Below are 14,411 nucleotides of genomic sequence, written 5' to 3' on the forward strand. Positions count from 1 at the left end.
CCCTTGGATACTTGAACCCAAGTTTTTATACCTCATTCGCTTTCTACTCTCCAATATCTTTCATTTGATACCCCTATTGTCCCTATCGGTCAACTTTTGATTTTGGGTGGCGTTTTTGGTGTAACGGGGGAGGGTCCGCCCCCTCCACAAATTACATAGCCTACAAATCCTTCCTGACCATATTCGTAATCTTCGAGCCCCATATTGTCATTATCGTCCAATAAACCAATTGGACTCAATTTATAATATGGAAATCGTACTCTACTCTTGAGTACCTTTCATTTAAGTCCCATATTGTCCGAATCGGTCCATTTATGGTTTGGGTGGTACTTTTGGGTTAAGTAGGAGGTTCCGCCCCCCTTGCGATATCAAGGTTACTTGAACCCTATGTTTAATGTGGAGTTTGTACTCTACTCTTGAATACCTTTAATTTAATTCCCATATTGTCCCAATCGGTCCACTCTTATTTTTTTTGGCTGGTACTTTTGTGGTAAGTATATATAATATATATATATATATATATATATATATATATATGTATATATATATATATATATATATATATATATATATCTATATATATATATAAATATATATATATATATATATATATATATATATATATATATATATAACAAGTAAAAGCGTGCTAAGTTCGGCCGGGCCGAATCGTATATACCCTCCACAATGGATCGCATTTGTCGAGTTCTTTTCACAGCATCTCTTCTTAGGCAAAAAAGGATATAAGAAAAGATTTGCTCTGCTATTATTATATTATTACATGTTGGAGACCTGTGTTAAATGTCAGCCAATTCGAATAAGAATTGCGCCCTTTGGGGCTCAAGAAGTATAATAGAGAGATCGATTTATATGGGAGCTGTATTGGGCTATATATAGACCAGCCACTACAATATGGGATTTAAATTAAAGGTATTTGAGAGTAGGAAACAAATCTGATATCCAACTGCGGCACTAAGTGTTTCGTGGGTCACCCCACCATTGTAAAACCCCTCAAATCGTACATATTTACCGACCATGGCAATATGGATCTTAAATGAAGGGTCTTTGGGAATAGAGCACGAAATTGACTTTCACTTTTGGGACCAAATGTCTGGGGGTCACCACACCCCAAGAAGGACTTTTAATGATCATTGCAATGTGTGGTTTAAATAAGAGGTACTTGAGTGTAGAAAAATCCATAGGCAATTTGGAATACATTTTCAACTACAATTACGCAGAAATGTTCAAATTTAGAGTACTTCTCTCCAACATAGCATAATCAGGCGCAGCAGAGCGGGCCGGGCTCAGCTAATATTATATATATACATATATATATATATATATATATATATATATATATATATATATATATATATATATATATATATATATATATATATGCTGTTTTCAGTTTCCCGTCCCTCTACTGCCTGATATTTCAATTTTCTTTCTTCTTTGCCTATCTTAGTCTTCCAAATCTTAAGTACCAGGCCTTTTTGGGAGTAGGTAATGGTCGCATCGTCGGCTCCCTGTTCGTTATTGAGATTCCTGTTCGCTCCTGCTTCGGTTATGTCTCCCTCCGCGGGACACTTGCGGGAGGGATGGCCAGAGTACTTGAAAGCGGGGAGCTCTTTTTCTTCTGCACCATCTTAGCACTGTTATGCTGCTCTGTTTTCTCTGATTCTCTTCTCAGCTTCCGTCGAAGTGCCTAGGATGTCAGTTCCATTCCTTCCTGCTTTCTGCGCTTTCGTCCAATTGCGCTGCCGGTACATACTCCTCTGTCTCTTTCGCCGTGCCACGGATCGTTTTCACGGTCTTCTTGTGAGCTAAGCAGCGCTCACGTCTGCTGTCATCCCGCTGCCCTCATATCTCGATTCGGCTGCGATGACTGTTCCATTGGCACTGTCTTTGTCGGAATCTGAATCGGAGACATCACCTTTACTTAAAGGCTGGGAACGAACTGCGCATCTCTCTGGTTTATCCGAAACTTCCTTATTTGTTAGTTTGACCACTAGTTGTGCGCTTGAAGTATTACTCTCGACTACGGGTGCCAAGGCACACACACCTATAGGATGGGCGGACAACATGCTACGAACTGATGCCACCACCGCAGCTTTTGGTTCCTTGGAGTCCATTTTGAGTCTACTTCTGAAAGGCTTTAAAATTTTTTGAATAGGTACCTATTCAGAGATACGGATATTTTTTTCTTCATGGAGCGAAGTGAAAACACGTCCGCTTCATTCAACGGTCACAATTAAGAGTTAAACGACTAGCTTTACTCATTCGAAAGATAGCGTGCTTTCGACAGACAGAATGAAGAAAGCACAGACGGACGGATATGGATAAATCGAATAAGAATGTCAAGAGGATCAGAAAATGACCTACTTTTTGGGTCTTAGATCATATATCAATAAGTGACAAACGGAATAACGAAATAACGAAATAAATGCACACCAACCCTACCGTGGAGGGTATACTAATTAGTCAATTTGAATGTAAAGGAGCGTCAGTCGAATCCGGGGTCGAGCAATCGTCTCGGAGTCGTGTCAAAATTATTCGACACCGCAGCCCTGGCAGAATATGTGCTGAAATCTATCCCAATTTCTTTTAAATATCATTTTTACTGTTTTAATAAATATAAATAATTGATATTTTTCACATAATCAAAAAGCTTTTTATTGCATTGGATTAAATTGCGAATAAAACATGAAATGGAAATGCAAATTTTGCCCATGAACATTCCACTAAGGAACAGGGGCAAACCTTTCACATATCAATGAGTGCAGTCCGATTTAAGCTTTAAGCTCATGAAGGACCTCCTTTTTATAGCCGGCCTTTTTATAGCCAGCCTCGTTGGAGAATTTCCATTTTCCGAGCATGAGCATGGATTTCGAAGACTGCATTACATAACAACTGCTGTGCATGCCATCCCATTTGCCGTGGCTGCAATCAGCCCGGGCTATGTGATAGGACGGTCCTCATGGCACTGGACCTATCGAAAGCATACGACACCATCAGCCATCCGCAACTGTTTGAAGAAATCGCTAATACTTCCCTCGCCAGTCATTTGTGGAATTTAGGGATAAGAAATCCAAACACCGAAGAGTGGTACAGGGAGTTCCCCAATGCTGGATGTTGTCTTCGGCGCTGCTTAACCTCTACCTATCCTCACATGTCACAGCAATTTGAGATAATGTCAAAAGAAGAAACAACATTCTCAAGACACTTGCCGACAGCACTTGGGGTGCTGACAAAGAAACCTTGTTGACTACGTACAAAACTATTGACCGGTCTGTGGTAAGTTATGCAGCGCCAGTGTGGTCTCGTCAGCTCAGTGACCCGCAGTGGAATAATATTCAGATCTGTCAGAATGCCGCTCTTCGAACTGCGACGTGCCATCTCCTCAATTCCCGCATGGACCACCTCCATCAGGAGAAAATGATCCTACCCGTCCGAAGACATAGATAAAGACCATCCAACTAACCATCTTGTGGATGGGTATCCGCCGCTCAGAAGGTAGATGTACATGCGTGAGCGTGAGGTCCAGTGCTGCAAGAGAGAACCTCTAGATCAAGCGGGTCATTCAGACTCGGTAGCAGATGCGGTGAATAGCTGCCGGGTGAATGTGGTCCTTGGAGAAAGACCGCTTCCCATTGCACTTGAATAAATTGACCTCACCCAGCAAACCAGAGTAGTTCTGGCTCAATTACTATATGGCAGATGCAGCCGCCTCAACCCCACCGCCTATAGACCTTCAGTCTCAACATGTTGAATCTGTAGGACACAACTCCTTGAGACTTGTTGAGGTCTCCGAAACATCTGGTGCTAAGTAGAATACTGCGTGGCGATCGGAGGAATGAGCCTCATCCAATCTACCAATCTTCCAGTCGGTGGTTGAAAGATTGGGATTCAGTCCCTTGGTCGCCAAAGTATGGATTCAGGATCTGAGGGATCCTGTCGCGGCAGCAGCATGCATATAGTAAAGGCAAATCCACTGAAACCGCCCTTCACGACCTAGGCGGCTATATAGAGGGTTCTATAGCTGTCGAGGAATATACAATGGTAGCATTTCCTGACATTGAAGGTGCTTTCAATAATGTTAAACCGACGTCAACCATGAAGGAGTCTGTGGATCTAAAAAGATGGGGCAGCAGAGGAACACCTCAAGTAGGTTTACTGTCTCCCCATTTGGAATACAGCCATTAAAAATATATTATTGTCTCTGGAAGAAAAAGGTGTAAAAGTGGTCCCAAATGCTGATGACGTGGCAATTGCGGTTAGGGGAAAGTTTCCCAGCACTCTAAGAGATATACTTCTGGAAGCTCTACGTGCAACAGCAAAGTGGTGTAGGTATAAATCCGTGAAAGACAGAAGCAGTTCTTTTCAGTGTCCATGGGTGGAGAGAATGTTCCATTTATAGAAAGCGCAAAATACTTGAATGTTTTGCTGGACAAGAAATTGAACTTTAAATCCAACATTTTGGAAAGGGCAAAAAAGGCCGCTCTTGTCCTATACACCTGTATTAAAGCCATTGGCAAAAGTTGGGGGTTTAGACCGCGTGTCATGGGTTGGGTATATACTGTCCGACCTATAATGCTATATGGTGTTGTGGTCTGGTGGACGGCGCTTCAAAAGTCCACCTACTGCTCCGGACCCTACGGATGCACTGAGTTTAGTGCTACATCTTATGTCTCTGGACATTGTGGCTACCCAAATTGCAGCGACTACTGCCGAGAGGTTAAGGGAGCTTTCTCATTGGTCATGTGGCGGTTACGGACACTGTTGTTGCTGTTTTTGTAGCAGTTTATCGTGTTCTATCTTTCGTCTGCTTGATTCTGTTGAGTGCCAAGACCCAGGAATTTTGCGACTAAGATGGGGTGCGTCCACAGGGATCTGGGTCTGAGTCGAGTGGGGACATTCATCATGCACGTCAGCATCAATCCTAGCTCTATAGGAATTGAGGGGGCTGCATCCTCCGGAACGTAATTGAGCCAGAACTACTCTGGTTTGCCACGAGAGGTCGATTTCTTCAGGTCAATGGTTGGAGGTCGTTCTCCAAGGACTACATTCACCCGGTAGCCAATTACCGCATCTGCTACCATGTCTGCATGAATGTTGTTTAGACCTGCTTGATCTAGAGGTTCTCTGTGTTATCCTTGATACATATGGGACCGCTTCGCTTTTTGATAAATATTACTGTACCACTATTCCTGATATATAGGGCTTTGGGGTGTACTCTAAAGATCTAGAACTGGTCATATCGAAAAGGTTACCCGACCACTGCAGTGTGTATCAAGCAGAGATCATTGCAAATAAGGAAGTAGTGGAATGGCTGAGATATAATATCATTACGACGATTGACATAAATATCTTTTCAGACCGTCAGGCAGCCATTAAATCCTTGGAGAACGTATTTCTGAACACAAAAACCGCCCTTGACTGTCCTAGATCTCTCAACGAGACAGCTGAACAGTGCAAAATTCACCTGTTCTAGTTGCCGGGCCACAGAGATACCCCAGGGAATTGTAAAGCAGATGAGCTTGCGAGACTAGGAACTAACCTACACATTCCAGGGATACTGGAATCTGTGGGTATGACTCATGAGCAACATGTAAGCTATGTTTTCAGGACCAGGCCCAAAGGACATCGAATGATAGATGGTCACAAAGAGGGGGCTGTGAGCATTCCAAATCTACGTGATCTAATCTAGACTGGAAGAGGTCTACTGCTTTGCTGTCATTGTGTTCGTCATGACAGGTCACTGTCTAATCGGAAAACAAGATGACAGACTGAAGGTTGCCAGCAAAGACTTTTGCAGAAGCTGTGAGGACATCGAAGAAAAAGAGACTATAGAACATCTTCTGTGTATGTGTCCCGCATTAGCTGCTAGAAGGAGTTCCACTGTAGGTTCTCAATTTTTGGGAACCTGTCTGATTTAGCGGATGTGAACATTCGCAAGTTATTGGGCTTTTTAAAGCGATCTGGATGTTTCAACGGTAGGAACTAGAGGCATCTTCAGTTTCGGTGGTATCACAATGGACGAAAACGTCTTAGTGAGTCTGATGGTTGACTGCCACTTAAACCTAACCAACCAGTACTCATCGTCACAAACTTAAAAAAAAATAAGGTTGAATTAGCTTATTTCTTACGTTTGCGGCGTCGGAACAAGCCTGGTGGTTTATTTTTATAGATTGTCATTGACTATTTATTGCTCAGCAATATGGACATTTAAATGTTCATGAATTCTTAACAAGGGCAAGTATTATTTTTTTCTCCCACGGCGCTTTGAATGTTCGAATGTTTACTATTGAAAAAAGTAAGTTGTCTTCCCCTACAACTGCTTTATTTTACATATTCTTCTCTAAACTCTGTTTATTTTCAACTTCGTTAAATTATATATGAAATTATACCCGAAATTGTTTTATGTGTTTTTGTACCTCAAATACTTCAAAAAATAACTGGGTTTATTATGCCATCTTTGGGGTATTTTTGCATATACATGTTTGAGATGAAGTTGTATTATGAAAATACGCCCAAATTCTCGAAAGAATTTTGATTTGCATGCTTTGGTGTGCATTAATTTTGGGGTCGGCACTCTAAAATTGGGATCTATTTTCTTTTTCAGTTTGAGACGTATTTGTTGAGGGCGTACTGCCATGTTGACGACTTTAGCGTGGTATTATGGCAGGGCGTTCACCCAGCTTCTAAAACAAAATTTTTGTTTGGGTTACTGTTCTGTGAAACTTCAGAAAATCGGTTCAGCCGTTCCTGGTTATACACAGAACAAAAAAAAAAAAAAATTAACAAACAAAAAACATATTGTGACTTCTATAAATTAAACGAATGATCTTGTTATTTTTTTGCATGCAGTGTGACAAGTTGTGCTCTTACCCATTTATGGGTACGATTTAGAACAATATCAACAAATTTAATATCACGTTTTTTGTCGATTTTATTAATTTAAATAATCAAACCACAGTTTTACAAAACAGTAATATCGAGCGTGCATGAATAGGTTAAGCTTAATCTTAATCTAAAAACCAGTTCCCAAAACTAAAGATTAAAGTACAAGTACGGTACTAACTTAAAAGCATAAAAACATTGACTACAGCAGCACAAAAAGTTATTAGTTGAATATAATAGTTATTATATAATAGTTATCGTTTGTCATAATTCGGGTTCGTTATTAAAAAAAAGTAAAGTTCGCCAGCAATGATGCATATTTATAAAGCCTTTAGTGATCCATTCGTTTATTTCATTTCTTCCTGCATTTTGATTCGCAAGTCATGGACATTCAGGTCAATTGTTACAATTTGCCGAATTTTCTAAAAATAAAATAAATAAATATCATTTAAACCAAAAGAAATATTCAAATAAAATATTTATTAATTTATTACTTATTTATTATTTTGTGCAAACCAGATAATATGTACACCTTTTGTAAAATGAATTTTCGTACAAATATCACAATGAGTTTAGAATAAGCATTTCTCTTTAAATGCCTCAATTTTCTGAATATATTCCAAATAAGGTAAAAACCAAATAACTTTTTCCATTACAACTAAATGAGTTTCATTTTATTTTATAAAATTATCGTCGTTGACATCAACAAAAATGATGACTTTCCATGAACTTAACTATTATTCATTTAAGAGTCAAATCTCTTTTCAATGAGATAGTAAGAAAAAAAAATCACAACATACTCGTAAGGATATACAAATATGTCAAGAAATTCATTGGAAAATTTAAAGAAGACATATTTCTCTCGATATGCATTGGTGCATAAAATACAATATTTATGACTCTTAAGTGTATTTAGTGACGTGACCATTTTAAAATTTAAAACAAGACCCAAGATCGGTTTATATGGTAGCTATATCAGGTTATGGACCGATTAGAACCATACTTGGCACAGTTGTTGGGTATCATAACAAAACACGTCGTGCGAAATTCCATTCCAATCGGATAAGAATTGCGCACTCTAGAGGCTCAAGAAGTCAAGACCCAAGATCGGTTTATATGGTAGCTATATCAGGTTATGGACCGATTTGAACCATACTTGGCACTGTTGTTGGATATAATAAGAAAAGACGTCGTACAAAATTTCATTTCAATCGGATAAGAATTGCGCACGCTAGAGGCTCAAGAAGTCAAGACCCAAGATCGGTTTATATGGCAGCTATATCAGGTTATGGACCGATTTGAACCATACTTGGCACAGTTGTTGGATATCATAGCAAAACACGTCATGCAAAATTTCGTTCCAATCGGATAAGAATTGCGCACTCTACAGGCTCAAGAAGTCAAGACCCAAGATCGGTTTATATGGCAGCTATATCAAAACATGGACCGATATGGCCCATTTACAATACCAACCGACCTACACTAATAAGAAGTATTTGTGCAAAATTTCAAGCGGCTAGCTTTACTCCTTCGGAAGTTAGCGTGCTTTCGACAGACAGACGGACGGACGGACGGACGGACGGACGGACGGACGGACGGACGGACGGACGGACAGACGGACGGACATGGCTAGATCGACATAAAATGTCACGACGATCAAGAATATATATACTTTATGGGGTCTCAGACGAATATTTCGAGTAGTTACAAACAGAATGACGAAATTAGTATACCCCCCATCTTATGGTGGAGGGTATAAAAATAAACTATATTTCAAAATTGAAAAAAATGATAGTCCATATGGACAATCCTTAAATACTATATGGTTAAAAGTTTACATGTAACGAATTCGAGTTGTATTACAATAGTTATGAGTTACTTACGTTTGCGGTATCACCAGGCGTTTTCTTCCAAAGCCAAACCATATAAATTGGAATGTACATCATTGATGTAAGAGCCGTTATAATGCCGATAACATGAGCCCACCACGGATAACTATAATCTAGGTATTTGATAGGTGTGAACTGTACAATATTAAAGAAGAAAACACCCTGCAAAAAAAAAAATGAAAGAATTAAAATTATATTCTTAATTTAACAGTTTGTTTATATAAGTATTATTAGATTTCTTTTGATATTTTGAGCTCGGTCAAAGGGTGGATCGCGCTTAAATACCACTTGTTATTTGAAAGGATATATTTTGTCTGTTCTATTTCCCGTTAAATGTTTTGAATTTTAATAACAAATTGTAATATTAATTATAAATAAACGTTTCTCGGAGTTGACAATTGTGATTTAATGAAAATTATTAACAATTTTTGAATTCTAGGAGGTTTAATCTTTTAGCATATACTAACTGAACCGGACCCGCTTCGCTGCGCCTTCTTTTACTTTATATGGAACAAAATTATCCTATGAATATTTATTTTCGACAATTAATGAGCTTTTAGTGAAAAACCATGCTACAAAAAATAATATATGTATATCACAAAAGCATAACAATATAAATGCCTTATCTGAATCCCATATGACCTTTATTGGGTTTGGGGTCATTAACGTTTGGGTGTTAGATATACTCCATTATTAAAAGTTTTTATTTCAGCTCGATGTTGTCATGATGTCCGATTCGGGAGTGAGGTGGTCCCTTAGACTCTTGGCCAAGAAAAAATATCACCATCGTGCTCGTCTCTCAAATACCATTTATTTAAACCCCATATTTTCATTGGTTTAAGGGGAATTTATGGGATGATCAAACATTTGGCCCCAAAATTTGTACTCTTTGGGGAGTGTTATGGAAAAGAGGCGGTGCCGCAAATACATGGTCCCACATTTGGATATTATGTTGGTATTCTACTTCCAAACACCTTTATTTAAGCCTCATATTGCGATGGTAAGTAAATAATTGTTGTTTGTGGAGTGTTTTAGGGAAGGGGTAGACCCCCCATACCTTTCATTTGAGCCCCACATTGACGTGGTTGATAAATATGCCCTATTTAGGGGTGTTTTGGGGAGCGGGGTGGTCCCCCAAACACTAAGCCCTGAAAATATACCGGCATCGTGCTCTACTCTCAAATATCATTTATTTGAACCCTATGTTGCCGTTGGCCTCAACATTGGATATCAAATTCGTTTCTAATCCCAAATACCTTTCATTTAAACCCCTTATTGCAGAAGTCAGCAAATATGTACGGTTTAAGATATGGGCCCTAAAAACTATTAATATCGAGATCCTCTCCCTTTAAGACCCAAAATCGTCATGGTGAGCAAATACGTCCTATTTGGGCGTTGTTATGGGGATGGGTCGTCCTCTAGGGAGTTGGTCCCGAATGTTGATATCTGATTCGTGGTATACTCCCAAATACCTTTCATTTGAGCCTCATATTTCCATAGTCGGCAAACATGACCGGTTTCGGGGGTGTTTTGGGGGATGAGGTGGCCGTTCAGTGACTTGGCCCTGAAAATATATATCAGATTCATGTTCTACTCTAAAATACTTCTTATTACAGCCACATATTGGAATGGTCAGCAACTACGTCCTATATGGGTAGTGTTATGGGGTCGGGTTGGCCCCATATACGCTTTTTCCGGAATATTGATATCAGATTCGTGCTTTACTCCCAAATACTTTTATTTTAGAACCATATTGCTATTGAAGTAAATTTGTCTTCTTTGGGGTTATTTCTGGAGGGGGCGGCCCCCCAGAAACTTGGTCCCACATTTGGATACCAAATTCGTATTCTACGCGCAAATACCTCTCATTTGTTTCCCATATTGTCAAGGTCGGTAGATAAGTCCGATTTAAGGGTGTTTTGGGGGTTGGGGTGGTCCCCCAAACACTTAGTCTGACAATTGGATAGCAGATACGTTTTCTACTCTTAAATACCTTCATTAGAGTCCCATATTGTCATGGCGTTTCTGTAAATTAGAGTAAGGGGGAGGTTCCGGCCCCCTTTAGATATCAAAAAATTTAGTACTCTATTTTCACCACGGGATCACTATGCACCATCTGTGAAAATCTTAAGAAAATCGGTTCAGCCGTTTTTGAGTCTATAAGGACCACACAAACAAACGTACAAACAAATCTACAAACAAACACAAATTGATTTTTATACCCTCCACCATAAGATGGGGGGTATACTAATTTCGTCATTCTGATTGTAACTACTCAAAATATTCGTCTGAGACCCCATAAAGTATATATATTCTTGATCGTCGTGAAATTTTATGTCGATCTAGCCATGTCCGTCCGTCCGTCCGTCTGTCTGTCGAAAGCACGCTAACTTCCGAAGGAGTAAAGCTAGCCGCTTGAAATTTTGTACAAATACTTCTTATTAGTGTAGGTCGGTTGGTATTGTAAATGATTTTGATATAGCTGCCATATAAACCGATCTTGAGTCTTGACTTCTTGAACCTCTAGAGTGCGCAATTCTTATCCGATTGGTATGAAATTTTGCACGACGTGTTTTGTTATAATATCCAACAACTGTGCCAAGTATGGCTCAAATCGGTCCATAACCTTATATAGCTGCCATATAAACTGATCTTGGGTCTTGACTTCTTGAGCCTCTAGAGGGCTCAATTCTTATCCAATTTGAATGAATTTTGGCACGACGTGTTTTGTTATGATATCCAACAACTGTGCCAAATATGGTTCAAATCGGCTCATAACCTGATATAGTTGTCATATAAACAGATCTGGGGACTTGAGTTCTTGAGCTTCTAGAGGGCTCAATTTCTATCCGATTTGGCAGAAATTTCGCAAGACGTTTTTTATTGTTACTTTCAACAACTATGTCAAATAAACTACAAGTCGGTTCATAACCTGATATAGCTGCCATATAAACCGATATGGGATCTTGACTTCTTGAGCCTCTAGAGGTCGCAATTATTATCCGATTTGCCTGAAATTTTGTACGACGGATTCTCTCATGACCATTAACATACGTGTTTATTATGGTCTGAATGGGACTATAGGCCGATACAGCTCCCATATAAATCGATCTCTTTATTTTACTTCTTGAGCACACAAAGGGCGCAATTCTTAATCGAATTGGCTGACATTTTACACAGGTCTCCAAAATATAATTTAATTGTGGTCCAAACCGGACCATATCTTGATATCGCTCTAATAGCAGAGCAAATCTTTTCTTATATCCTTTTTATACCCTCCACCATAAGATGGGGGTTATACTAATTTCGTCATTCTGTTTGTAACTACTCGAAATATTCGTCTGAGACCCCATAAAGTATATATATTCTTGATCGTCGCGACATTTTATGTCGATCTAGCCATGTCCGACCGTCTGTCCGTCCGTCCGTCCGTCCGTCCGTCCGTCCGTCCGTCCGTCTGTCTGTCGAAAGCACGCTAACTTCTGAAGGAGTAAAGCTAGCCGCTTGAAATTTTGCTCAAATACTTCTTATTAGTGTAGGTCGGTTGGTATTGCAAATGGGCCATATCGGTCCATGTTTTGATATAGCTGCCATATAAACCGATCTAGGGTCTTGATTTCTTGAGCCTCTAGAGTGCGCAATTCTTATCCGATTGGAATGAAATTTTGCACGACGTGTTTTCTTATGATATCCAACAACTGTGCCAAGTATGGTTGAAATCGGTTCATATCCTGATATAGCTGCCATATAAACCGATCTGGGATCTTGACTTCTTGACCCCTAGAGGTCGCTATTATTATCCGATATGCCTGAAATTTTGTACGACGGATCCTCTCATGAGCATCAACAAACGCGTTTATTATGTTCTGAATCGGTCTATAGCCCGATACAGATCCCATATAAATCGTTCTCTCTATTTTACTTCGTGAGCCCCAATGGGCGCAATTCTTATACGAATTGGCTGAAATTTTACACAGGTCTCCAACATATAATTTAATTATGGTCCGAACCGGACCATATCTTGATATCGTTTTTATAGCAGAGTAACTCTTTTCTTATATCCTTTTTAGCCTAAGAAGAGATACCGGGAAAACAACTCGACAAATGCGGTCCATGGTGGAGGGTATATAAGATTCGGCCCGGCCGAACTTAGCACGCTTTTACTTGTTTTTGCCTAAGAAGAGATGCCGGGAAAAGAACTCGACAAATGTGATCCATAGTGGAGGGTATATAAGACTCGGCCCGGCCGAACTTAGCACGCTTTTACTTGTTATATATACGAAGAAGATGTTGCGTTCTTCATGCGATTACCAACCATGTCATGTATAAGCGGCAACAAATAGACGGGGATAATGCAAGCCGCTAAGTAATTATTTTTCTCCATACAAACTAATTGAGAAAATCCGCATATAGGGTAAATAAAACAAACTTATTATTTAAATAAGTTGAAGACACGAAATTCCAGCCTTAGACAATCAAGACTCAAATATTGCAACGTTTTATGGACGCTAGGATCAGTCCCATCGCCATTTTGAATCATCAGGAAACTTTTGAATGATGTTCGATTTGAGTTTGAGCTCAATGAGCTCTTTTTTTACAATGTCCACCATAGGATGGTAGTATACTAATCTGGTCATCCCTTTTATAAAACCTCGAAATATTGATCTGCGAAGTATATATAGAGTATATAAATTCTTGGTCATCTTGACACTGAGTCGATCTAGCCCTGCCAGTCCATCCGAAATCACGATAGAAGCCGAACGAATGAAGCTAGCCACTTGAAATTTTGCACAAATATTTGTTATTGATGTAGGTCATTAGGTATAGCAAATGGGCAATATAGATCAGATTTGGGTATAGTCCCTATGTAAACCAATCCATAAATATGGTTTCATGAGTCCCTATAGGTCGCAAATCTTATCCGATTGACTTAAATTTTGCACAATGCAATCTTTGCATAGGGAATTCCCGTCTTCAAAAATGCGGAAACTTTAAATCCTCGGGAATGCAGGAATGGCAAAAATTTTAAAATTTTGTTTTAAGAAATTTTAAAAAAAGGTTGTATAAGACATTTAAGAAAGGCGGGCAAAGTTCCCGAAGTCTTAAAAAAAATCATTTGCTATTTTTTTTTGTAAAGAAATAAATAAGTCCAAAAACAACTTTTTAATGAGGGTAAAGTTCATGCCTTTCAGATCAGACAAGGTCAGGTCAGACAAATAATAAAAGTGTTAAGTAAACCAAACTTATTAAGATATTGCTGACAAAGTTTTTTAGTTTTTGTATGCAGTGATGAAATGTGGTAGGTTTTTTGACCGACCAACATTCAATAAAAATTTACGAAACAAAAAAAGAAAGTTACGAACAGAATAACGAATTAGTAAACCTCCATTATATATTTCATAGTATGAAGCGACAAAAGTTTCGAAAACAAGTTGGAAAAAGCTTTGCTTCTGTGAAATCAAAACGAAACCAAAGAAGATTGAAATAGCAGAGAAATTTTTGTGCTCTCAAAATTTGACAGCAGTTGTCAAGCTTATAGGTGTCGGTTATTATTTTATTTTTCTTCAAAGCGAACAAATTAAAACAATCAAATGTACAGAAAAATAAGAGAAAACTGCA

General features: G+C 39.0%; 1 protein-coding gene across 2 annotated transcripts in view; it reads right to left on the reverse strand.

The window, feature by feature from the left end:
• Positions 1-6,927: 6,927 nt before the first annotated feature.
• Positions 6,928-14,411, reverse strand: part of LOC106094814 (sodium- and chloride-dependent GABA transporter 1) — a 179,036-nt gene continuing 171,552 nt past the window's right edge. For both annotated transcript variants that reach the window (XM_059370930.1, XM_059370931.1), the window contains exons 7-8: positions 8,787-8,954; positions 6,928-7,325 (exon numbers count right to left, since the gene is read on the reverse strand). In XM_059370930.1, coding sequence (XP_059226913.1) covers positions 7,251-7,325; positions 8,787-8,954 — 243 coding nt within the window. In that variant the 3' untranslated portion in view covers positions 6,928-7,250. The remainder of the gene's footprint in view (positions 7,326-8,786; positions 8,955-14,411) is intronic.

Source organism: Stomoxys calcitrans, chromosome 1, assembly GCF_963082655.1.
Source record: "Stomoxys calcitrans chromosome 1, idStoCalc2.1, whole genome shotgun sequence".
NCBI classification, from domain to species: Eukaryota; Metazoa; Arthropoda; class Insecta; order Diptera; family Muscidae; genus Stomoxys; species Stomoxys calcitrans.